Source organism: Lynx canadensis, chromosome B3 (assembly GCF_007474595.2).
Source record: "Lynx canadensis isolate LIC74 chromosome B3, mLynCan4.pri.v2, whole genome shotgun sequence".
In the NCBI taxonomy this organism is placed as follows: domain Eukaryota; kingdom Metazoa; phylum Chordata; class Mammalia; order Carnivora; family Felidae; genus Lynx; species Lynx canadensis.
The window spans coordinates 98,185,785-98,211,314 of record NC_044308.2 but is presented as its reverse complement, the minus strand read 5'-3'; the positions used below and the strand labels follow the sequence as shown (position 1 = coordinate 98,211,314).

The 25,530-nt window shown below is 36.4% G+C and overlaps 1 protein-coding gene across 2 annotated transcripts in view; it reads right to left on the bottom strand.

Annotated features, from left to right (window-relative positions):
- ATL1 (atlastin GTPase 1) overlaps positions 1–25,530 on the bottom strand; it is a 71,784-nt gene that overhangs the window by 23,951 nt on the left and 22,303 nt on the right. For both annotated transcript variants that reach the window (XM_030319054.1, XM_030319053.1), the window contains exons 2-6: positions 13,239–13,486; positions 10,844–10,978; positions 10,299–10,403; positions 8,259–8,309; positions 5,837–5,893 (exon numbers count right to left, since the gene is read on the bottom strand). In XM_030319054.1, coding sequence (XP_030174914.1) covers positions 5,837–5,893; positions 8,259–8,309; positions 10,299–10,403; positions 10,844–10,978; positions 13,239–13,486 — 596 coding nt within the window. The remainder of the gene's footprint in view (positions 1–5,836; positions 5,894–8,258; positions 8,310–10,298; positions 10,404–10,843; positions 10,979–13,238; positions 13,487–25,530) is intronic.

Genomic DNA, 25,530 nt, shown 5'->3' with positions numbered 1-25,530 from the left:
ATGTACACAGAAACGGCACCCCACCTCTCTGCTACCAGAACCTCCCCTACCAGAGATGCCTCTGCCAGGACGTGCCCAGTTGTTAATTCAATCTTCAAATGCAATGTCTTGTCATGGGTTATACTTCCTGAGTGTGCTAACTAGTGTAAAGCTGGCCCATACAGGCTCACAAGGAGCAGTTGTTCAAGTCTGAGAAATTTTACAAGTCAGTTGACATCATGTTGGCAGCTTGAAATCAGCCATGGTAAAGGTATTCATACCAGAAATCAGCAAATGCTTTAAATCAGAACCACCTCCTCCCTCTTCACCAGCCAGTTGTATACACTTACCAGCACACCACTTGGCTAAACTTTACACTTCAATATTGCTTTTAAACTGAATTCACTGCGCTTTTAGTTCTCTGCTTAAAAACAGTTTTTAAATACCACAGATATTTTGTTTTCTTGATATAAACTGGCTTTTCATTTAAGAATCAAATGAATCTGGGGTGTCTGGGTGGCTCAGTTGGTTGAGCATCCGACTTCAGCTCAGGTCATGATCTCATAGTCTGTGAGTTTGATCCCCGTGTCGGGCTCTGTGATGACAGCTCAGAGCCTGGAGCCTGCTCTGGATTCTGTGTCTCCCTCTCTCTCTGCCCCTCCCCCCTCTCATGCTCTGTCTCTGAAAAATGAAAAAACCTTAAAAAAAAAAAAAGAATCAAATGAATCTGTTAATGCAGCTATTTACTTCATTGCCTAATTACCCTTACTTTTCCAGCCTGTGATATATCTTGCTCATTATTTACAATCTCACTGTTTCAGATGTAAGAATTCTTCTATTTTGAATTTATTAAATTTAGTTTGAGTACAAATTACTATGATTTAAATTTCATTACCTCTCACCTTGCCTTCTTGGGCAGTGTTTAAAATTTCTCCACACTTTTATCCAAATAAATAAACCTGCTCTCTCCTGAGATAGAAGAAGAGGATGGAAGTGATAACCTTGAAAAGATGTTCAGCGTCGCTCCTTATCAGGGAAATACAAATCAAAACCACACTCAGGTATCACCTCACGCCAGTCAGAGTGGCCAAAATGAACAAATCAGGAGACTATAGATGCTGGAGAGGATGTGGAGAAACGGGAACCCTCTTGCACTGTTGGTGGGAATGCAAATTGGTGCAGACGCTCTGGAAAGCAGTGTGGAGGTTCCTCAGAAAATTAAAAATAGACCTACCCTATGACCCAGCAATAGCACTGCTAGGAATTTATCCAAGGGATACAGGAGTACTGATGCATAGGGGCACTTGTACCCCAATGTTCATAGCAGCACTCTCAACAATAGCCAAATTATGGAAAGAGCCTAAATGTCCATCAACTGATGAATGGATAAAGAAATTGTGGTTTATATACACAATGGAATACTATGTGGCAATGAGAAAAAATGAAACATGGCCCTTTGTAGCAACGTGGATGGAACTGGAGAGTGTAATGCTAAGTGAAATAAGCCATACAGAGAAAGACAGATACCATATGGTTTCACTCTTATGTGGATCCTGAGAAACTTAACAGGAACCCATGGGGGAGGGGAAGGAAAAAAAAAAAAGAGGTTAGAGTGGGAGAGAGCCAAAGCATAAGAGACTGTTAAAAACTGAGAACAAACTGAGGGTTGATGGGGGGTGGGAGGGAGGGGAGGGTGGGTGATGGGTATTGAGGAGGGCACCTTTTGGGATGAGCACTGGGTGTTGTATGGAAACCAATTTGTCAATAAATTTCATAAAAAAAAAAAAAAAAAAGCTTGATAGGGGCACCTCGGCAGCTCAGTCAGTTAAGCGTCTGACTTCGGCCTGGGTCATGATCTCACCATTTGTGAGTTTGAGCCCTGCGTCATCGGACTCTATGCTGACAGTTCAGAGGCTGGAGCCTGCTTCGGATTCTATGTCTCCCTCTCTCTCTGCCCTTCCCCTACTCACACTCTCTTTCAAAAATAAACATTAAAAAATAAAATAAAAAGTAAAAAAATCTTGATGAATTAATTGAACTTTCATTTAAAAATTATACCATATCAGAACTTTTTCTCTTGAAACTTTTTCTAAGGTAAATATGAATTATTTCGTAGGTAGTAAAGCTCATTAACATTGGTCTTAATGTTTTTTTTTAATGTGAATTATTTGCTGATACCTTAAAAATTCTGAGACCTGAATATGTTTGCATATTATTTTTAATTTCATGATGTGTAGTATTTTTGTTTTGAATTTGGTTGCTTTCATTTTAAATATTATTAAGTATTGGAAGCCACTTTTGCTACTTAATGACTTTCTCATTTCAATTTCAGATACATAGATTTACAAGTATAAACTTGTTTAGAAGTCATTGTTGACTCTTTCAGTCAAAACTTTTTTCACTGACATTTCAAAATGCCTTCAGTTTACCAACAAGTGCTAAAACTTTTTCCATTGTTTTCATTATTATTTCTTTTACCAAAAGCAGTCTCTCTCCCTATCTACCTACCTACCTATCTATCTAATCAGAGCACCAGTTGGTCCCTCTTGGTTTTAATGTATCTTAAAAAGCATAAGAAGTAGTAACATTTCAGGCACCTGGGTGGCTCAGTCGGTTAATCTCCCGACTTCGGCTCAGGTCATGATCTCATGGTTTGTGGGTTTGAGCCCTGTGTTGGGCTCTGTGCTGACAGCTCAGAACCTGGAGCCTGCTTCAGATTCTGTATTTCCCTCCCTCTCTGCCCCTCCCCTGCTTGCTCTCTTTCTCTCTCTTTCTCTCTCTCTCTCTCTCTCAAAAATAAACAAACATTAAAAACTTTTTTAAAAAATAGTAACATTTGCTGGTTAAGACTTAAAAATCCTTTCCAGAATTTGCAATGGAGTTCCTACCCTATGCCAATGGATCCAGAGAGTGAAAAGTTCAGAGAAAAACCTAAGCTAATAGCCCAATTACTATAGAATACTTCACTTATCAACCTGACAAATTATTATTTTTTAAAGTTAACAGACACTAGTAGGTATTGTAAACAAAACAGAGGATTGTAAGCAGGGACTGTTTTTATTCTACCTGAACTCCTGTCTGCACCCTCTTCCCTCATGTGAACATGGTTCTTCTCTCTCTATCTCTGTGGGATTGTGGGTGATCGTCTCCCATGCTTAGATGCTTGGTCTCAGGCTATGGTGTTTGGCAGAAATCAGTGATTTTCCAGAATGTTAGAAGGTGCCCACAATGGGCACTAGTTTATTTTTTGTTACTTCAAAGCACCTATGGACAGTCCTTTGCTTTTCCATACAAGAATTAGCTTAGGAATAATTTGCTTCATTCTAGGTCATTGGATAGGTTCCTTGTTGAAGGTGCACAAAAAGAAAAAGATTCCATTGACCCAATGGATAGTAGTGATTCTGTGAGTGATAGTGAAAGTCGTTCTACACAATAACACTCCTGTCTTTTGTCTCCCTCACAACAAAGGTTTTCAAAGGTAAGTGCTGGTTAATTTTTCTTTGTATTTTGTACTTTATTATTTTGTATTATATATAGCATTGTAATCATTTTTATATGAATATTTTGGGTTGTGAAATGAATCATCTGAGTTTCCATTATCTCTTATGAGGAAATTCGCATTGATATACAGGTGCTTTGGATTACAAACATGTTTCCAGAGTGAACCATGCTCGCAAACCAAGGTTTTATGAATTTCAGTTGGAATTTTACAGTATGTAGCATAGTACAGTATGTAGCCTTTTAAAGATTTGCTTCTTTTGTTTCATAATATGCATTTAAGGTTTCTCCATGTCTTTTCATGGCCTGATGGTTCATTTCCTTTAACTCTGAATAATATTCCACTGTCTGGATGTAGCAAAGTTGATTTATCCATTCTCCTATTGAAGGACATTTTTGTTGTTTTCAAGTTTGAGCAATTATGAATAAAGCTCCTAAAAACATCTGTGTGCAGGTATTTGTATGGACAGAAGTTTTTAATTCCTTTGGGTAAATACCAAGGAGTACAACGCCAGATCATATGTAAAGAATATGTTTAATTTTGTAAAAATCAGCCAAACTATCTTCCAAAGTGGCTGTACCATTTTGCACACCCAACAGAAATGTATGGGAGTTTCTAACATTCTACGTCCTCATTTGAGGAACATTTGGTATTGTCAGTGCTCTGGACTTTGGCCATTCTAATAGGTATGTACTAGTTTCTTTGCTTATTTTTTACTATATCTGAGATCCTTTCCTCCTGGTATTCCCACCTTTATTTGGTCCCCTCCCACATTATATCAGGGTAGGTGGGTACAACAGATACAATTTAGCAGAACTGACGGTGTCTTCACTTCCAAGATGAGGTTATAAATGATTGCAGCTTGGTCACTCTGGCAGTGGGATCATTTGCCCTGGGAACCTTGGTGTGAACAGTGAACAATTCCCATATGGCTGGGAATTGAAGTCTCCTGCCAACAGCCATGTGAGTAAGCTTAGAAGTGGACCCTCCAGTCAGGTCTTCTGAGAATGTTTCGTTGGCCAATGTCTTGCATAATTTCATTAAAGACCTTGAACCAAAACCACCCAGGCTGAGCTACTCCAGATTCTTGACCCTTAAAAATTGTGTGAAACAATAAATGTTTATCCTTTTAGGATGATTTGTTATGCAACAATAGATAACTAAATAACTCATTTTAAATTACCTGCTGGGGTGCTTTGGTGGCTCAGTCTGTTAAGCATCTGGTTCTTGGTTTCAGCTCAGGTCATGATCTCACGGTTTGTGAGTTCGAGCCCTGTCTCGGGCTCTGCACTGACAGCACAGAGCCTGGCTTCGGATACTCTCTCTCCCTCTCTCTCTGCCCCCCTCCTACCTGCACGTGCTCTCTCTCTCTCTCTCAAAATAAATAAATAAACTTATAAAAAAATAAAAATAAACTACTTGCCAATTAAGCCATAAATTCTACTTTGCCCTTTATCATTCGTTCTCCTTGTACGTTCACATACCTCTCAGGGTATTATCCATCTTGTCTGGTGATACGTACCAGGGAGGGGCTAAATTCTAGGACTTAACCTGAGCCCCCCTGAGAAGCCAAGGCTAACGCTGTCATGCTTCAAGTGAGCAGTCTTGGGTATTTAAATCTGTACCTCCTCCAGGCTTTCAAGGGCTTTTTGACTTAATTATACTCTCCTGGTTCCTGTTATTTAAAGACTGCTGGGGCAGAAGGGAGCATTAAAGGACCCGATAGTCTGTTTATACCACCCAACACGAGCTCATATATTGCCCTGATGTTATCCTGCTGTTCCAAGAGGCTGAGCTGGTTGCTAGTCTGATACTTAGTGCAATGAAGCAAGTGATGGTTCACATGGGTCACTGTGTAAGAAAGAGAAAGTACCTTCAATAAACTTGCACCCACCTGACCAATATCCTGTCTCTGTGCCTTAGCCAGGTTTTGTGTGACTTGTAACCCTTTCTATAGTCCCAGGAATCTTGTTTGTTTTTAGCTTTTATGTTTGACAAATTCATCAGTTTTCTTTTGGTTTCTGTGACATCTCTAGAGTTGAATTCAGGGAAGAAAAGATGATATTCTTGCAGGAATCAAAATACCTAATTCATCTTTTCATCTTCCCATTTCTTTTATTTATTTTTTGTTATTCCCAATAAGTTTTTCCCACTTCTTTGAAAAAATAGTTTGTTAAATTTTCATTTCCCCATTTGAATCTCCTACTTGCACCAAATAGCGCTAGCAAGGCATTCAAAGTGCTTCTTGAATGAAATAAAGAAAAAAGGAAAGAAATGTGACCTTCTCAATTCATATACCTGGTCATACTCTTAAGAAAAATTTAATAAGAATATACCATAATTTTATTCTTCACTCACCTGAAATGGCTTCAGGAATATTTCTTCCATCGCCAGTCTGCCATATTCAGTGAAAAGCTACAAGGGAAATTACACACACACACACGCACGCGCGCACACACACACACACACACACACAAACTTCAGTATCTGCAAAGTTTTACTTCTGTGCTTTCTTCCATTCATTTTTCCCCCCTCACTATAACATAATACTATATTATTAAGGTTACAATAAACATTTTAAGGAACTAAGTATTAAACAAAGCAGAACGATAGTAATTGGATATTTAAAAATTAAGGACATAAAGTATATGTTAAAAATAAAGTTTCTACTTCAAAGCCAACAACTTTATATCAAGAATGTAGGGCAGTTTTTTGTAGGGAAGATGGGGGAGAAAGAAACATGTTAAAAAACCTTTCAAAGCAGAACTTCCACAGATTAGACCAGAGAGCCATAAACTATGTTGGATATATTTAACGAAAGTTGTCGCCTGAGGAAATTTAATGGCACAATGGACTGAATTATTACAAAGGCATAGAGGCATCTGACTTAAAAATACAACCAAATACACTGCCTTCTTCTGTTTTTAATTGCTCCCAATTGAGAGGCACCCTCTCAGTTTTTCGTGTTGGTCAAAAACGTAAGGAAGATGTCAGAGAACAAAGACCCTAGGGGGTGACTGTGGTTAGGCCTCCCATGAGTGTGTCATCAGTGGAATGGGTTTCCCCGTCTGTACACAGGAAATGCCACTTCATCCACAAGACTTATAAGGCACAACAGCTTCTCAGAGCTGGGGTGCAAGTGATACAGAGGATTCCCACCCCTTGCCCTTCTCGGATAGCTCCCACAGCAACCCCCATCTCTCCTGCAGGGGGATCGGGGAAGCCCAGAGTAATTACTAGGCATCTGATTAGAGTATTTAAATGAAAAGTCTGGAATACTGCGGCTGCTCCAGGGATTAGGCACTCTCATTGGAATCATCTACTAACATAATTTGAATTCACAATCTTTTTTGAGGAGGCTGAGGTGTTGCCATTTACAGGAAAAGTTTTAAATGGTCTCAGAAAAACATTACGTACTCAATATCAAAGTCCAAAATCAGCCCTTCTTTAAGAAATCCCTAAGCTGGTATTGAACAGTGCCATGCCATTAACTTGGAAAATAATTGGCTAGTTATGACACGTGCCTGAAGAAGTAAATCGTACTGATTACAAGAAACATCGAACAGTCATTCAGCATACTGCCTATTTGTCACAAATGCTCAGTGTGAGATACTAGAAATATATTTGGGAATAATGTCGGGTGTGAACTCCAAATGTTATGTCCAGCATCACAGGTTACCCTGCTCTATCATTCTATGTTGTCTGCTAAAGCTGTACATGGCTCTTATTGCCAAGATATATTATATATTTAAGGTACATAGGTTTTGCTGTGTAACCAAAATAACATGAATTGAAAAAGAGCAGATAGTGTTACAGAGATGTAAACTATCTTCAGGAAATATCTAATCTTTTACTTATCTGAAATTTAAACGCTACTTGGAGCGTGGAAGAAGCCCTGAGCCCAGAAGATGCCCAGATCTCTATGCCCACTCTACCACTAATTAGCCACATGAGTTTAGGCAAGTCATTTACTATTTTCAGCCAAATTTACCTCATCTGTAAAATATGAAGGGTAAATTAGGAGTCACCGAAGTCTCTTTCAGATCTAAAACAGAGTTTTATGAATTATCAGGTAGCTCCTCATAGTTCTTAAGTATAAAGTGGTCCACAGGGAAAAAAAAATCTGGCACGCAACTGGTATCATACTAGCAATTATTAAATCTCTGACCATAAGACTTCAACTTCACTTTCACTATTGTTCTCTGCATTTGTGCTGTAACAATACCCTTGAGGGCAGCACATAGAACAGAAAGGGTTTTAAAATGTAGTATTAAAGTATAGTTGACATACAATATAATATTAGTCTCAGGTGCACAGCATAGCAATTTGATAGTTGTATACACTATGCTACATTCACCACGGCAAGTGCAGTCACCATCTGTCACCAGACGATGTCATTACGGTATTAATGACGGCGTTCTCTGTGGTGTACTCTTTATCTCTGTGAGTTATTTACTTTATAACTGGATCAGCTTCACTTCTGGGGTCATTTTTAAACCAAAAGCTCTTTCTCTACTCTAATTTGCCATGTATTTTCAAATATACGGAGCCAGTAGCAAGTAGCCTTAGAGTAACAAAGAACTTTAAAAACTGAATGAGAGAGAGAGAACATAACCATGGAGGGCTAAAACAAGAAACCTGGGAATAAGACAATCTCCATTTGATTATGTTTCTAAATCTTTCTGAATTGTTTAGTTTTAGATAGGAGAAGGCCTAACAAAATCCACACATCTTCAAAACATTACCAGATATATATAAAAAAGAGTATACATATTGTTACCTGGAGGTGCTGAAGATCATCCTCCTGGACATTCTGGGATAAGTTATATACCTTGATTAAGAAATAAAGTCAAAATGAAACAATAATTGGCATCCTTCAAAGTACTTACTATGTCATTATTTTTATAAATATCAATTTTCACAAAAGCAAACTTTCTTATATGTACTCTTTTTTAAAGTGTTTATTTATTTCGAGAGTGAGCAAGCACAAGTTGGGGAGGGGAAGAGAGCGGAGGGACAGAGAGAGAGAGAGAGAGAGAGAGAGAGAGAGAGAATCCCAAGCAGGACCCACACTGTCAGCACAGAGCCTGATGCAAGGCTCGAACTCATGAGCAGAGAAATCATGACCTGAGCCAAAGTCGGACGCTTAACCAACTGAGCCACCCAGGTGCCCCTACATGTATTATCACGTAATGGTATTTATAAGACCTTGAGAGAGGAGTAAAGAAAGCTTGAGAAACAATAAACCATGTACAATCATAAAATTGTTCCAGAAATACAACAGCCACCTGCTCTGGAAACAGAATATTAAAATTATTTATGAAACTGATTTAACGATTAGTCAATAAAAAATCATTCTTACAAGCATAGCAAAATAATAACAATCTAGATCTGAGTAAGCCATACATGAAATTTGTCTTGAAAAATTATGTGACTTTCTCACAATTGATTAATTTAGTTAAGTCTCTGGAAAGTTCTATCACATTGAAGTTAGGTTCTGAGTATCAGGCTCATATCCTATCAATACATAACACTATGACAGACACAGTACTAAGATGACATTCTATCTTTTTTTTTCTTTTGAGGAGTAATTTCAAAAAACAGTGAAGGAAGCTTCTATGTTTATGTATTGACACAAAGAGAATGCTTTGTGCACTTATTTAAATAAGAGATTGTTTCTCAGATGATAAAAAGGTCATTACTAAGGACTTAAGATTTTTCAGTGAAAATATTCAATGTCTTCAGGTAAAACAGAAATATAGGTAATAAAGAATTATGTTTTAATTGGTTTGTGCAAGTGGTTTTATACTGCTGATTATGAAGAAATTAGACATTAAGTCCGTATTTCACAGGCTCATTAATTTAAGAAGTCTATTTTTAAAAGCTAATCAATTACAGGTTATAATCATGGCTTCCACTTTAAAGCTTTTTGTAGAAAATATTCAGTCTTCCTTCTATCCACCCTCTCACTGTCCTAACCACACATGATACCCTGGTTGCTGGCTCACGAGCCTCTTTCTCTGCTCACTTGTAATTCAGCCTTGACTTGTTCATCCCAACCACTCTGCCTCCCCTACCTTTTTAAACTATCTTACCTTTCTTTTAACTGTTTTCTTGGCTACTACTACTTCTTGCTCTTTCTAATAAATAGAAAATATCTAAAAGTTAATGTAAAACCTTTCATGCTATGTGTTCTATGGTTATAGTAAAACTCTCCAGAGACTTTCCAAGACGATCTGTAAAGCTTACATTAACCTCAAAAACAATACTTAATAAGAGACAAAGAAAAAAAGGAAAGAAAGATAAAAAAAATTTTGAGACATTTATTTTCCTAAATGTTAATTAAGTGTTTTTAACAGCTGGGAAAGCATATAAATGCTTTTACCCTTAGCAATGTTTCTACACGCTATAAAAAAAACAAAAAAAAAAAAAAAAAAAAAAAAAAAAAAAAACATTTATAAATCTTGGTTCAGTAAATGTAACTTATAATGGGTAGTTCCAATATATCTATCTGCATACATTATAAGACAATATTATTAAGTTTATTGTAGGCTTTAAACATAAAAAATTATCAGTGAAATAATGCAAACTTTTCTGGCTATTGGCAGCTTTAAAACTGATCAGAAATTAGATTACAATAACCAAATCAATTCTACTCATAGAAATCATAAGAACTGGGATGCTAATTGAGCCAAATAACACATTTAGCATTTCTGTTGTTGGTCTCACTACCACACGCATGGTAGTAGGAATGTAGGAATACACATATTTACAATTTTTAAAGTAACAGCCATCGAAATGGATTTATTTTATTCCATACCTGTATTGAGCTGATCATTGTGCTAAGTGCAAATACCGTGGCCGAATCTCTCAGAGTTGACTGGCTATCAAAGGTTCCCTGAGTATCCATCAATAGCACTGCAACCTACAGGCAAGTAGACAATATATTATAGGTATTTTATAGAACATATGTAGAATTAGGGCTACTACAAAGTTAACACTATGAGAACTATAGCAACCCATTATCAATGAATACTTAACAGGTAATTTTTTATATATGCCATGAATGCCACAGAAAATGAAAATATTAATTAGCTGAGTACTATGATGATTGATTTTCACTGGTAATCCAAGCTAACACAAACAGCACTGAAACAACAGACAGCTGTTAGCTTGCTGATCTGCTGTTCTATCGTTCCTATTATTTTATCACCTTGATCAACAGAAAGGGAAACAAGGAATCCCTTTTGAACTTCATGTCAAATGGTCAAAATTAGTTTTCAAAAGATCATTTTCAAGGATCCTGAACAGTGGTAACAGTTGCCAATTGAAAACTCAATTTTCTTTACAAAGTTTGCATCTTACCTTCTTGCCATCAGGTTTATTGATGAGGAAGACTTCACTCCATATTTGGATTCCTGTGGTCTCTCGTTCAGACCCACCTCTCCATGAGAAACCAGTCAATGGTTCATTGTAATCTCCAACCCAATCGACTGATTCCTGCAAATTAAGAAAGTCTGTGATATGGAAGTGGACGGTGGTATACTTTCCTCCCTGCATCCGTTCTGACGGGTATCTCTCTCCAACTGCCGTCAAAAGGAGATGCATTCACATCTACTGTACTGATACAATTACTTTCTTTGTTATCTGAAACATTATAACAGAGGAGCAACCATGTGCTACATTTTATTCTAGGTCCTGGGAATAGGAAGATATCATTCCAGAACAGAGGAAGCTTACAGCCTAATAGAAAGACAGACCTGTCAAGAAACCATTATGATGCAATACATGCATGCCAAAATGGAGGTGCGCATTACGCAAAGATAGAAGCATAGGAAAAGAAATAACTAACAGTTGGTCAGGTAGGACTTAATAGGAGAGGTGGTGCTTGTGCTAAAACTTGAAGGATGTTTGGGAATTTTTCCAGATGAGCAAACTTGGGGAGGGCATTCTAGAAGCAAAGAAATAAAGATAAGAGAGAACATAGTATGTCAGGATATACACAATAATAATACATACAAATGCTTTGGTATTGGAAGAGGAGGGGGTGAATAGCAAGAGGAGAAGCACCTAGTGGTAGATGCAGAAAAACAAAAACAAAAACACAACAGATCGGTTACACTTTAATCTGGCAAGTGCCATTTAATACAAGCAACATGACAAGTGTTACTGAGCATTTGATTTTAATGTTTATTTCACAGTTAAAACTATGAATATGCCTAAAACTGTATAATCCCACAGTATGGAAACTAATATGGATACTAATTTTGTTCACTTAATTTGCTCAGCTGTGTTAAGTAGCATATTAACGGTGATATGCTAGAAACAGAGAGTTCTGTCTGGTTTCAAAGCATGAAGTATTTTGGTAGTTCTATTCTTGATTTGTTTGAACTGAAGCTAGAGATAGAAGATATTAAAGTTAACTTTACAAAATTGATCAAAAATACCCTAACTATAAAAGATCAATCCAAAATGAATAGTTACGGTATAAATACATGATACAAAGTTTCTTTGGGTAGTGTGTCTATTCTGCCTCAACATCCATATTTGCAGCAGAAATGGCTATGGGTAAAGAGTACAAAAAACTACTTGTACGTTCTCCATTCCCAACCTTCGGTTTTCTGACTCTGATTTCTCATTTATCCTTCTGCTTTTGGTTTATCCTAGGTCCCTTATAGTCTCATTTCTGTGCCACACTGCTGTCTCAAATGTTATAACACTGTTGGTTGTCTCTAGGGATGGGTAAGATGAGAACCGAGTGGGAAAAGATAAGAGAGAACTTTCTGGGGTAACAGCAAGATATAGTTGATAGCATTTGGGGTCATTCAGGCATATGCATTTTCCAAAAAAAAAAAATAATAATAATTAGCAAATGTACACCTACAATTTGTGCATGTAAGTGTATCTGATTTTACAACAAAAGATAAAATCTACTGAAATATATGATGATGATGTATATTGAAATATTTATGAGGAAGTGCAACCAATGTCAGCAATTTACTATGACATGAATAAAAAAATAAGATGCAGTGACAGATGTAAAGAGGGAAGGGTATCTGGAGACACATGTGATGAAGCAAGAATATTAACAGTAAAATCTAGGTAGTTTGATACGTAGGTGTTCACCATAAAATTCTTTTAACTTTGCTGCCTGCTTGAAAAATGTCATCATAAATGCTGGAGGGAATATGATTATAATATAAAAGTTATGATAAAAATTATTTGACACACTTTACACACTCTAAAGTGTAAAGTTTATAATCATATCACTATGCTGTGTTTCTTTCTAAAAGAATTTAAAAAATAAGTTATGTCCTAAGGGAAATGTTGCAAAGTGGCTTCAGACAAAAGTGGTCCATGGAGTTTGGTGCCCAAAGCACTGAAGTCAGAATGGTTGTACCACAGCATTAGCAAACTAGTTCATATTAAGGTATATGATAATGGAAGCGGAAATACTTAACACTACTAAATAAAAACACAAAGTGACAAAAGCACGGAAACAAGAAGACATTTTAAAACACTTCTTTTGTTTTAGTTTAATTATTTATTTTGAGAGACAGCACGCAAGTGTGTGCATAGTGGGGAAAGGGCAGAGAGAGAGAGAGGGAGAGAGAACCCCAGGCAGGTTGCACACTGTTAGTGCAGAGCCCGACATGGGGCTTGATCCCATGAACCATGAGATCGTGACCTGAGCTGAAATCAGGAATTGGACACTTACCCGACTGAGCCACTCAGGTGCCCCTTAGAACACTTAACATACCTGGTTGTACATGTATCTCAACATGAAGTCCATCAGGAATGATTTTCCTTTCCTAAATGCTCCAGCAACAGACACAGCAACAACCTCCTTGTCCCTGACAGCCTCTGAGAGAAGGATCCGATTAAGTGCAGTTTCATCTAACTCAAAGGAATGGTCATCTTTGACGATGAGGACTTGGACTGGCCCTGCCTTTTTCACTGGCTCCTCCTCTTCTGAGCTCCATTCATATGTCTTTTCTGAAAACCCACCTGTTGAATAAAACAGCAATTTACTCGGCTAAGCATCTCAAAATACCAAGAAATGTAAGGTACCTCTCAATTCTCAAATATCTGAAACAGGGGCACAGTGGAATTAGAAATGCCTGTTTTAATGACATACATTAATGTCATTCACATCGTGTCTCAGAAAGACATATCTGGTCTTTCTGATCATGTGACCAAACCAAACAATTTTATTCTCAAGAATGCTCTAAGTCAGGGCAGAGAACTCTGTTTGCAGAATGAGAAAGAAATTCAAAGCAAAGAATTCTACTTTTGGAGCACAGGAATAAAAGGACTTTAGTTCATACTTTCTTCATCTCCTAGAAATAGGTTTAGTTATTCACATAAAGGATCCTTGCAACACTTTTTAAAGCTGAACATACAAAAGAGGAAATGCATACAGGGACTCAGAATCACATATTTTTGAAACTAGAATAAAGTTCTAAAGCATCTAGTTCTAAAGCTCCTTTCAATACATTCACACCATCTACAAAATCCCAGATGCTTAAATGTCTAAAATTATACTTCAGAGCAATGGAATTACAGACAACCTTCAAATCCATAGCGAAGGAGTCTAGACACAATTTGATTTTAAAAAAAAGAAAAATTTTAAATTTGTCTGGTGTGGAGATCTTATACAAAAGCTGTGTAACCCTGGGAAATTACTAAACTTCTCAGTTCTTCATCTGTAAAATATAAACTACTAATAGTACCCATTAATAGGGTTGTTGTAACGATTAAGGAAACTACTATACATAAAGTGCTGAGAACAGTGCTTGGCACATAGTAAACTCCTAAAGATTACCTGTCATCATCATCATCATCATCATCATCCCCACCACTATCCTGGGGTTATAGACTGAACTAAGTATTCCTGGAAGAAGTTTCTGCCTAGTTTCCAGAAGTGTGTGTGTGTGTGTGTGTGTGTGTGTGTGTGTGTGTGTGTGTGTGTGTGTTTTCAGAGTAAAGAACTGATACAACTCAAAAGCAAAAAAAAAAACAAAAAACAAAAAAAACACCCAATCCAATTAAAAAATAGAAGATCCAAACAGACCCTTTTCTACAGAAGACATGCAAATGGCCAACAGACACATGAAAAGATGCTCAACATCATAATCATCAAAAAATGCAAATTAAAACCAAATAGATACCACCTCACACCTGTTAGATTGGCTATTTTCAAAAAGATAAGCAACAAGTGCTAGCTAGGACACAGAGAAAAAGGAATCTGTGTGCACTGTTAGCGAAAATGTAAATTGGTGAAACTACTATAGAAAACAGTATGGAAAAATTAAAAATAAAGCTATATGATCTAGCAATTCAATTTCTGAGTATTCATCTGAAGACAATGACAAGACTAATTAAAAAGGATATATGTTCATTACAGCATTATTTACAATAGCCAAAATATGGCAACAACCTAAGAATAACCTAAGTGTCCAATGATGAATGAAGGGATAAAGAAATTATACTGTGTGTGTCTGTGAGTGTACGTATGTATATATGTATGTGTGCATATACATACATGTTCAGACACACACACACATACACAATGGACTATTACTCAACCATAAAAAACAATGAAATCTTGGCATCTGTGACAACACAGATGGACCTCAAGGGCACTGCGTTAGGTGAAATAAGTCAGACATCTAAAGACAAATATTGTATGGTGTCTCTTATATGTGGAATTAAGAAAAAACAAGCTTATAGGTACAGAGAACAGATTGGTGGTTGCCAGAAATGGGGGGTTGAGGGTGGGAGAAATGGGTGAAGAGGGTCGAAGGGTAAAAGCAAAAATATAGCCAAAGAAGTCTTGTTCTCTTGTCAAGTCTTTTTGAAACTCTAGTGCTTAGTTTCTTCATATGTAAGATGGAAAAAAAAAAGTTTTTTATTTAATTTTCAGAAATGTCAGTTTTGACATAGGTCAGCTTTTAGAATTAATCCTTAATATGCAAGAATTTTAGAACCCTAGACCGTGGCATTTGTGGTATATTACAAAACAGCTTCAATGTGTCAAGTGACACATTCTTAAATCTACTGCCTTCGTAATGTAACTGCAATGTCTCCCCACTTTGACTCTGGGGTCAGCCATGTGATGTGCTTTATCAGACATGAGACAGCAGAGGCTTGGAAAACCACTTGTGTTTTTCCGTTTTGCTCTTTCACTTCTCCCATTCACCATGAGAATATTCCCAGACTAGTCTGCTGCAGAATGAGAGACACTTGGAGCAGAGGCAAACTGCCCAGTCCCAACCAACCCCACAGCAAACCAACCCCAAGCCACATGGGGCAGCTCAGCCAAGATTAACAGTTGTCTACCAACCATTTCAACATGTGTGATCAATAAATGCTTATTGTTCTATGCCCCTGAGGTTTTGTGGTCGTTTATTATGCAGCATAACAGGCAATAAACTACTGATAAAGTCTATAACTCTTTCCTTTAGAAAGGAGGTACAGTGTAGTGGTTAAAAATAGAGGCCCTGGCACCAGACTGTGGGATTTGAATAAAGGCTTCCCCATTGTTTAGCTGAATAACCTTAAGCAAGTTGTTTGACCTCTCTGTGCCTACCTCATAAGGTTGCTGTGAATTAATATATTCATGTAACACACTTAGAACAGTGGCTGGTACATAAAAAATGCTATTAGTATTAGTATAGATTTAGGAAACTAAAGCGAAAGATGTAACTAACCTTGCCCAAGAAAAGGATATGGAATTTCTGTATCAGGCAATCCACCATGGAGGCTTTCTTGTGTTACTATTGTTTTAACATTCCAGCAAGGTATTTATTATTATCTGTACTTTTGACACAAGGAAACTAAGAACTGGGTTAAGTAACTTTTCCAAGAGAGTGCCCATTAGTAAGCAACAGATCCAAGTTCACAGGGTTAGTAACTGTCAACCTGAGATTAGATCCCAGGTATCTAAACTCTCATCCCAGGCCTTTCTACTATAACATTCTGCCTGTTTAGTGGAAATCAAATAACTCTTGGACACCACATAAATGGGCTCATTTGTTTTGTATCAAAAGAACAGAAAGCCAAGACATATACCAATTAATTCTTCACATCAGATATATGACCTAACCTCAAACCAACCCTCAATAATGTTAATTTTGAACCAACTGGGCTCTTAAACAACTTTTCATTTAAATCTTTAAAAATATATTTAAAAGACATCCTCCATTATGTCTGCAGGCACACCTTGGAGATATTGCAGATTCAGTTCCAGAATACTACAATAAAGCAAGTCATATAAAAGTTATATTTACACAACACTGTAGTCTATTAAGTGTGCAGCAGCATTATGTCTAAAAAAGTATATATGTATATACTTTAATTTAAAACTATTGCTAAAAAGTGTTAACCATTATCTGAGCTTTCAGCAAGTTGTAATCTTTGTGCTGGTGGAAGGTCCTGCCTCGATGCTAATGGCTACTGACTAATCAGGTCGCTGAAGTCTGGGGTGACTGTGCCAATTTCTTAAAATAGGACAACAATAAAGTTTGCTGCACTGATTGACTTCCTTTCATGAATGGTTTCTCTGTAGCATGTAATGCTGTCTGATAGCATTTTACACATACAGAACTTCTTTCAAAATTGGAGTTAATCCTCTCAAACCCTGCTGCTGCTTTATCATCTAAGTCTGTCATAGTCTAAACCTTCTGTTGTCATTTCCCCAATCTTCACAGCATCATCGCCAGGAGTAGATTCCATCTCAAGAACTACTTTCTTTCCTCATATATAAGAAGCAACTCCTCATCCGTTCAAGTTTTATCCTGAGATCACAGCAGTTCAGTCCCACCTGCAGGCTCCACTTCTAATTCTAGATCTCTCGCTGTTTCCATCACCTCTGCAGTTACTTCCTCTACTGAAGTCTTGAACCCCTTGAAGTCATCAAACTCAAAAGTTTGAAATATTGCAATAATTACCAAAATGTGACACAGAGACACAAGGTGAGCAAATGCTGTTGGAAAAATGGTGCCTACAGACTTGCTCATCGCAGGGTTGTCACAAACCTTCAATTTGTAAAAACGCAGTATCTGCGAAGTGCAATAAAATGAAGTGCAATAAAAAGAGAATACCTATACTTAGTAAGAAGTCTGATAACTAGAGAAAAACAAGCCAATTTTATCTTTTGGTGTTATTTTAAATGAATCTTCAGATTACATATATACATATATATGTATATAAATAATTGTATCACCTTGATAACTGTATCTCTCTTTATATTATATTGTTCATCTATAAGATAGTATTACTGAAATATTGCAAATCTAACATATAATTTTAGTTTTTCATTATTGGAGACAGATATATACCAATACTTTCTGAACAACAGTACAAAGCATCTGGAGACAACAGGACCACTGCCTATAGCCATGAATCAGAGCTGTTCTCTCAGCAAAGTGGAGAAAAATTGATTTTATATCCAAAGGATGACAGTTTCCATATTGCCTTATCTCAGACGATGGAGTCAGTCTTTGTTTAAATCCCAGCGTCACAACGTACACATATATGAAGTTGTGGAAATTATTTCACCCCCAATGGCTCACTATCAGCTATCTGAAAAACACGATTGAGAATAGTGTTTATATCAGAAAGGTTTTGTGACAATTAAATAATGTTCATTAAATGAAGGCCAAAGAGCCAGACAAATGGTATGTGCTTTATAATGACCTCTACTAAAAATATTATTAATAGCACTATTATTAATAGTGACTTCTATTAATACTATCAGTTATTATTATCTATTCATATTTGATTCCAGTACTACCTGCCAACCTTATTTCAGCCTCAGAACACAGGCCCTTTTTTGAGGATATCAAATATGCATTTTCTTCGACTTCGTCAAAGAAAATGTATATTTGATATCCTCAAAAAAGGATATCAAGTCACAACTGATGTGACTTGAGGATGCTGGATAAACAATATTTTGTATGGAAAAACATCTTCAGAGCTGAAAACTATCTCACAACTTTCTACAGACTGAAATAATTCTCTAAGATTGTTTGCATCAAACTACATATATATAAGAGGTACTCTGAATGGAATTTCTGGGTTGTAATTTTTTTAAATTGCATCAAAGATGCAATCTGTTAGAGTGGTTGTACCAAATTTTCACTCCTCAGCCACTCCTAAAAGCTTCTTAGAGACCCTATTCATCCATATTCTTTCCAACACTTGGTTTTGTCTGACTTCTTAATTTTTGTCAGTTGCATAGGAATAAAATGAGTGAGTGGTATCTCATTATGGTTTTCATACACATTTCTCTAAACACTGATAAGGTGAACACATGCCTTTTGTTCATTTTTCTATTAGGTTTGTCTTCTCCTCAATTTACAGTGGTTCTTTATATATTTTGAATGCTAGTCCTTTGTTAGTTACATGTATGGCAAAACTCTCCTAATTTAGAGCTTGCCTTTTCACTTTCCTTAAGCTGTTACTGGTGAAAAGAAATTCTTAATGTAACAGATTTTATTCATAATTTATTTTATGATTAGCACTTTGTCATGTTTAAGAAATTATTCCTTATACAAAATATAAAGACATCATATACATTCCTCCATTTTATAAAAGTATATTTTTTAATGTTTATTTTATTTTTGAGAGAGAGAGTACAAGTCGGGGAGGGGCAGAGAGAAAGAGGGAGACACAATCTGAAGCAGCTCCAGGCTCCTCACTGTCAGCAGAGCCCGACGTGGGGCTTGAACCCATGAACCGTGAGATCATGGCCTGAGCCAAAGCTGGACACTAAACCGACTGAGCCACCCAGGCGCCCGTACATTCCTCTAGTTTTTAAGTTTTGCTTTTGATATTTAAGTAAGTTCTCAACCCACAAGGAGTTGCTATTGTGTAAGCTGTGAGATAGAAAACCAATTTGATTTTTTCCATATGAGTAACAACATTTTCAGAACTCTATCAAAGCCTCCTCTCCTCATGCAGTCTACCATGTGATCTTTGTCATAAATAAGAGTTACACATATATGCATGTTGTATATATGCATAAATATATATATGTATATATTTATACACATACACACACACTTTGTTTCTGATCTCTCAGTTCTGATTCATTCAACAATTTGTCTGTATCAGCACCAACAGTATACTATCTTAATCAAAAAAGCTTTATAAAAGTCCTATATAGTACAACCATATTCCTTTTTTTTTTTTTTTTTTTTGATGTTTACCTAATTTGAGGGGGGGAGGGGCAGAGAGAGAGACGGAGATACAGAATTTCAAGCAGGCTCCATGCTGTCAGCATGGGAGCCCAATGTGGGGGCTTAGTCTCACGACCATGAGATCATGACCTGAGCCAAAATCAAGAGTCAGTCGCTTAACCAACTGAACTACCCAGGTACCCCAGCCATATTCTTTTAAAAACAATTTTTTTTAATGTTTACTTATTTTTGACAGAGAGAGACAGAGTGCGAGTGGGGGAGGGGTCGGGAGAGGGGGAGACACAGAATCCAAAGCAAGCTCCAGGTTCTGAGCTGTGGGCACAGAGCCCGATGTGGGGCTCAAACTCACAAACTGTGAGATCATGACTTGAGTCGAAATCGAACACTTAACCGACTGAGCCACCCAGGCGCCCCTTTATTCTTCTAATTATTATCAGTCTTAGCTATTTTGACCCTTTCCATATAAATATTAGAATCAAAGTGTTAGCTGAATTTTTTGAAGTTATATTAAATTTATGGATCAATTTGAAAGGACTCAATACTGTTATGATAATGTCTTCCAACCTGTAAGCATGAGATATTTCTCTTAATCTCCTTCAATAAACTTTTTATAATTTGGGGTGCTGAGGAAAGTAGTTTTGTGACATTTATTGCTAGATACATTAGTTTTTGTTGCTAACTATAACTGGTTTCATTGTGTTTTTAATTATGTTTTATAGTTGTTGCTTGGGCAAAGAGTAACTGACTTTAATGGATTAGCCTCATATTGAAACATTTATTAAACTACCATTCCCTATAAATTCTTAGACATTTGGGGGTTTTATTAATGTAGAAACAAAAATAAGTTGTAGAAATAATGAGTTTTATTTCTACTTTTTTAATCCTTATGTATTTCTTTTCTTCTTCTTGTATCATTGGACATTCAATACAATGTTGAATAGCAATAGTAGTAGCAGACATGACGTCTGATTTTAGTGAGCATAACTTTCTGATTTTAATGGGAGTGCTTCCAATATTTGAGTTAATATTTGTTATAGTTTGGTTTGGTAGGTACACTTTACCTTATCATATTAAGGAACTTCTCCTCTACTGGTTTACTGTAAGTTTTCAAAAATCATAAATGGAAAATGAATTTTATCATATATCTTTTCTGAACCTATTGAGATGATCATCTGGTTTTCCACCTCTACTCTGTTAATGTAGTAAGTAATATATCTTTAAGTTTTTGTATAAACCTAATATTTTCAAGGTGCAATATCTTATTATATACTATTGATTCAGTTCATGAAAATCTTGTTTAGGAATTGTGCATCTATATTCACAAATGAATTGAATTTACAATTTTCCATTCTCATTTTTGTCTTTGGCAAGTATAATATTCCATGTGACATTAGCTTTATAAAATGAATTAGCAAATGCTTTCTTTTCTATCTTCAAAAAGAGTTTGTAATAAAAATTAGAGGGGCGCGTGGGTGGCTCAGTAGGTTAAGCGCTGGACTTCGGTTCAGGTCATGATCTCATGGTTGTGGGTTCAAGCCCATGTCAGGCTCTGTGCTGACAGCTCAGAGTGCTGGAGCCTGCTTCAGATTCTGTGTCTTCCTCTTTCTCTGCCCCTCCCCTGTTCACGCTCTTTCTCTCTCTCTCAAAAATAAATATTTTTAAAAATTTTTAAAAATTAGAGCAAACAGTTCTTTAAAATTTTGATAGATCTTGCCTATAAAACTGTCTGGGCCTGTTGTTTTTTGTGAGATGACTTTTAACTGTTACCTCAATTTCATTATACTTATAATGCAATAGTTACATTAATACTAATAAAGTTTACATTTCTTCTTGAGAAAAATTTTGGTCCATTTTATCTTTCTAGGAATTTTTCTCCATTGTCTAAAACTTAAAAGAAAAAGTCAGTAAAGATGTAGAAGATTTAAATAGTATCATTAGCCAACCTGACCAGTTTGACATCTAACTGCAAAACCATGCATTCTTTTAAAGTTCATATGGGATATTTACCAAATAGATCATGTACTGGTTCATATATCAGATGTTAGCACATTCCAAATTATTAAAATATTGCAAAAAATATGTTCTCTAATAATAAAGAAATTAAACTAGAAATCAATAACTCTATATTTAGAAAATTCCTAAATACATTGAAATTAAGCAGTAAATTTCTAAATACCTCTGGATAAAAGAAAATATAATGGAAATTAGAAAATGTTGTAAACTAATCTAATGAATGTAACCTATTCATCAGCGCTATTATACTATCTTAATCAAAATAGCTTTATGAAAAGTCATTACATATAGTAGGGCAAGCTGGTCCTATCTTCTAATTATTAACAGTTGGGGGTGTTTTGACTCTTTCCATATAAGTATTAGAATCAATAAGTTGGAGTGTAGTATTTTAATTATACAAAGATAGTTAAAATATAACATATCAGAAACTTGCTGAGAGGAAATTTACACTTTGAAATGCATTTAATAGAAAATATGCTTGAAGAAGCATAATCTAATATTAATCCTAAGTAAGAAAAAGAATTGCTTATTAAATTCAAAGAAAAGAAAAAGTAGGAATAAAGATGTGGGAAATCAATGAACCAGAAATAGAGATCAACCAGAATGATTTAATAATTTAAGACAATTCAAAGAAAATAAAAGATAAAATCACATATCAACAATATCAGATATGACAAAGAGATATCACTACAGATCCTACAGATATTTAAAAGATAATATGAGGAGAATGACATCAGCATCATGGTGACATAAGTCCTTCCTCATGAGTTTCTCACCTCTTTGATTTAAAACTAACTGGACATCTATAACGAATGAAAGAAAAAGAGAAAGAAAAAAAGAGCCTCTCCACAACATACTAGAACACCCAAGAGATCCATTCATATGTGCACCAAAAAGTGGGTGGACTGGACCACAGAGGAGGCTGCAGGGAGAGAGAGGAGGCCATGGAACCTAGGGCTATAGAGCCTCCAGCATCAAGTATATTAGCTGGGAAGCATAAGCCTTTAAAGAGGTACAGTGTAAAGGCAATGAGTGGGGGTCTGCCAGGCTGGTTCTGCATTCTGCAGCTGGAGGGACCTTTGCTCTCTCTGAGGTAAAAATGCAGTAAAGGGGGAGACAGAAAGGAAAAAGAAGTAGGCAAAGAGAACTGAGGAAAAATGTCTCCTGCTGTCTGCCCCAGGGTTCTGACAAAAGGACCACACAGGGACCTCTGAGACCCAAATCCCTCCATTCAAGGAGTCCCTACTAGGCTGGCTTCCAGCTATGGACACACCCCAAATTCCAAGTGCTAAGTACACATTTCCCCCCTCTAAAGCCACCCACCCTTTTTCCCCCTCTTCTAGCTTTATATATATAAATAAACATTATAAATATATATATATAAATGCTCCTAACTTTACCAGCTGTAAGCTCTTGTCAAGGAAACCAAAAACATGTGCTATAGCACCACCTTCTGGAAAACAAAAGGAAGACTTCTAATTACCAAATCTATTGAACTGTTAGAATTAAAGCAAATAAAACCTTGCCTAAATGAGAAAGGTATCTGCAACTTCGAATGTGGTAGCAGAGGCACTTTTCATCAAACAACATGAAAAAGTCATATTAATATGGCATTATAAAAAGAAAATGACAATTTTCCAGCAACCAAATCCAAAGACATGGAAGGGAATACTGTGATCTGACAAAGAATTCAAAATTGCTGTTATGAAGAAATTCAATGAGCTACAAGAAAACTCAGAAAGGCAATACAATGATATCAAAAATAAAATGAATGAACAGAAGGAGTACTTTACCAAAGAGACTGAAATTCTTTTTAAAACCTATTTATTTATTTTGGGGAGAGTATAAGCAGGGGAGGGGTAGAGGGGGTGTGTGGACAGAGGATCCAAAGCAGGCTCTGTGCTGACACACTGACAGCAGCAAGCTCAATGTGGTTCTCGAACTCACAAACTGTGAGATCATGACCTGAGCTGAAGTCGGATGCTCAACCAACTGAGCCACCCAGGTGCCCTGAGACTGAAATCCTTAAAAAAAAAAAAAAAAAAAAAAAAAGCAATTCTGGAGCTGGAGAACTCAATAAATGAAATGAAGAATGTATTAGAATGCATTGGAAATAGAGATCAGATAGAAGAGAGAATGAGTAAGCTAGAAGATAGGAATCTTGAAGTGACTCTGGTGGGGTGCCTGGCTGTCTCAGTTGATGAAGCATGAGACTCTTGATTTTGGGGTTGTGAGTTCAAGCCCATATTGGGTGTAGGGCTTACTTAAAAAAAAAAAGACTCAGATGGAAGAGGAGAGAGAACTAAGATTTTTTAAAAGTGAAAAAATACTATGAGAACCACCAGACCCATTAGAAAAGTCAACCTAAGAAGAATGGGTATATCAGAATGAGAAGAGAGAGAGAAGGGGGCGGAGTTTATTTAAAAAAAAATAGCTGAGAACGTTCCAAATTTGGGGAAAGAACTGTATATACAAATCCATGAAGCCAACAGAATAACTTATTACACAAAAAGAACTTCTCTAAGATACATATTAAGATTACCAAAAATCAATGAAAATAAAGAATTTTAAAAGTAGCCAGGGAAGGGGCACCTGGGTGGCTCAGTCAGTTGAGTATCCAACTCTTGATTTTGGCTCACTTCGTGATCTCACAGTTCATGAGTTTGAGCCCTACATAGGGCTCTGTACCATCAGTGCATGGCTTGCTTGAGATTCTCTCCTTCTCCCACTCTCTCTGCCCCTTCCTTGCTTATGTATGCACTCTCTCTTTCAAAATAAATGAATAAGCTTAAAAAAATTTTTTTTTAAGTATCCAGGGAAAGACAGTAACTTACAAAGGAATCCCATCAGTCAATCAGCAGATTTCTCAGCAGAAACTCTATAGGCCAGGAGAGAGTGGAATGACGTATTTAAAATAAAACTGCCAGCCAAGAAGACTCTATCTGAAAAAATTATCTTTCAGCTATGAAAGAGAAATAAAATTTTTTCTAGACAAGCAAAAGATAAGAATTCATTCTACCACCACTAGACCTGCCTTGTAAGAAATGTTGAAAGGAATTCTTCAAGCTAAAACAAAAAGACAAAAGTACACAAAACTGATTAAGGTAACAGAAATAGGAAACTTTTTTACAATTGTACATTAAACTCTTACAGTATAAAAGTTAAATGAAAAGAGCATTAAAAATAACTATAGTTTCAACTTGGTAATAAAATCATAGCATATAAGGAAAAATTTTGACATCAAAAATAAAAAAGAGGAAGAGTTAAAGGATGGTACTTTTATAGGTGAATAAAGATAAATTGCTATGACCAAAGACTTTTTAATCTATGAAATGTTTTATGTAAACTTAATTGAGTTTATTTATTTGTGAGTTAGAGCCCCATGTTGGGCTCTGAGCTGGCAGCTCAAAGCTTTCTTTGGATTCTCTCTCTCTCTCTTTCTGCCCTCGCCTGCTCATGCTCTCTCAGCCTCTGTTAAAATAAATAAACTTAAGCGCAAAGCAAAACCTAAAGCAGTGATATGAAACATAAAAAACAAAAAACAAAAAAACAAAAACAGGAGACTGAGTACAGCACCATGGAAAACCACTAACTTGTAAAGGCGGACAAAAACAAAAGGAAAAATAAACAGTGGAGAGAAAAATAACAAGAAGGCAAAATATAAAATGGCAGTGTAAATCTTTGCATATCTATAATCACCCTAATGTAAATGAATTAAACTCACAACCAGAAGGCATAGAGTAGCTAGATGGATTTAAAAAAACAACAAAAAAACCAGGACCCAACTATATGCTGCCTACAGGACACTCTTTTGTCTATAAGACACACCTAGGC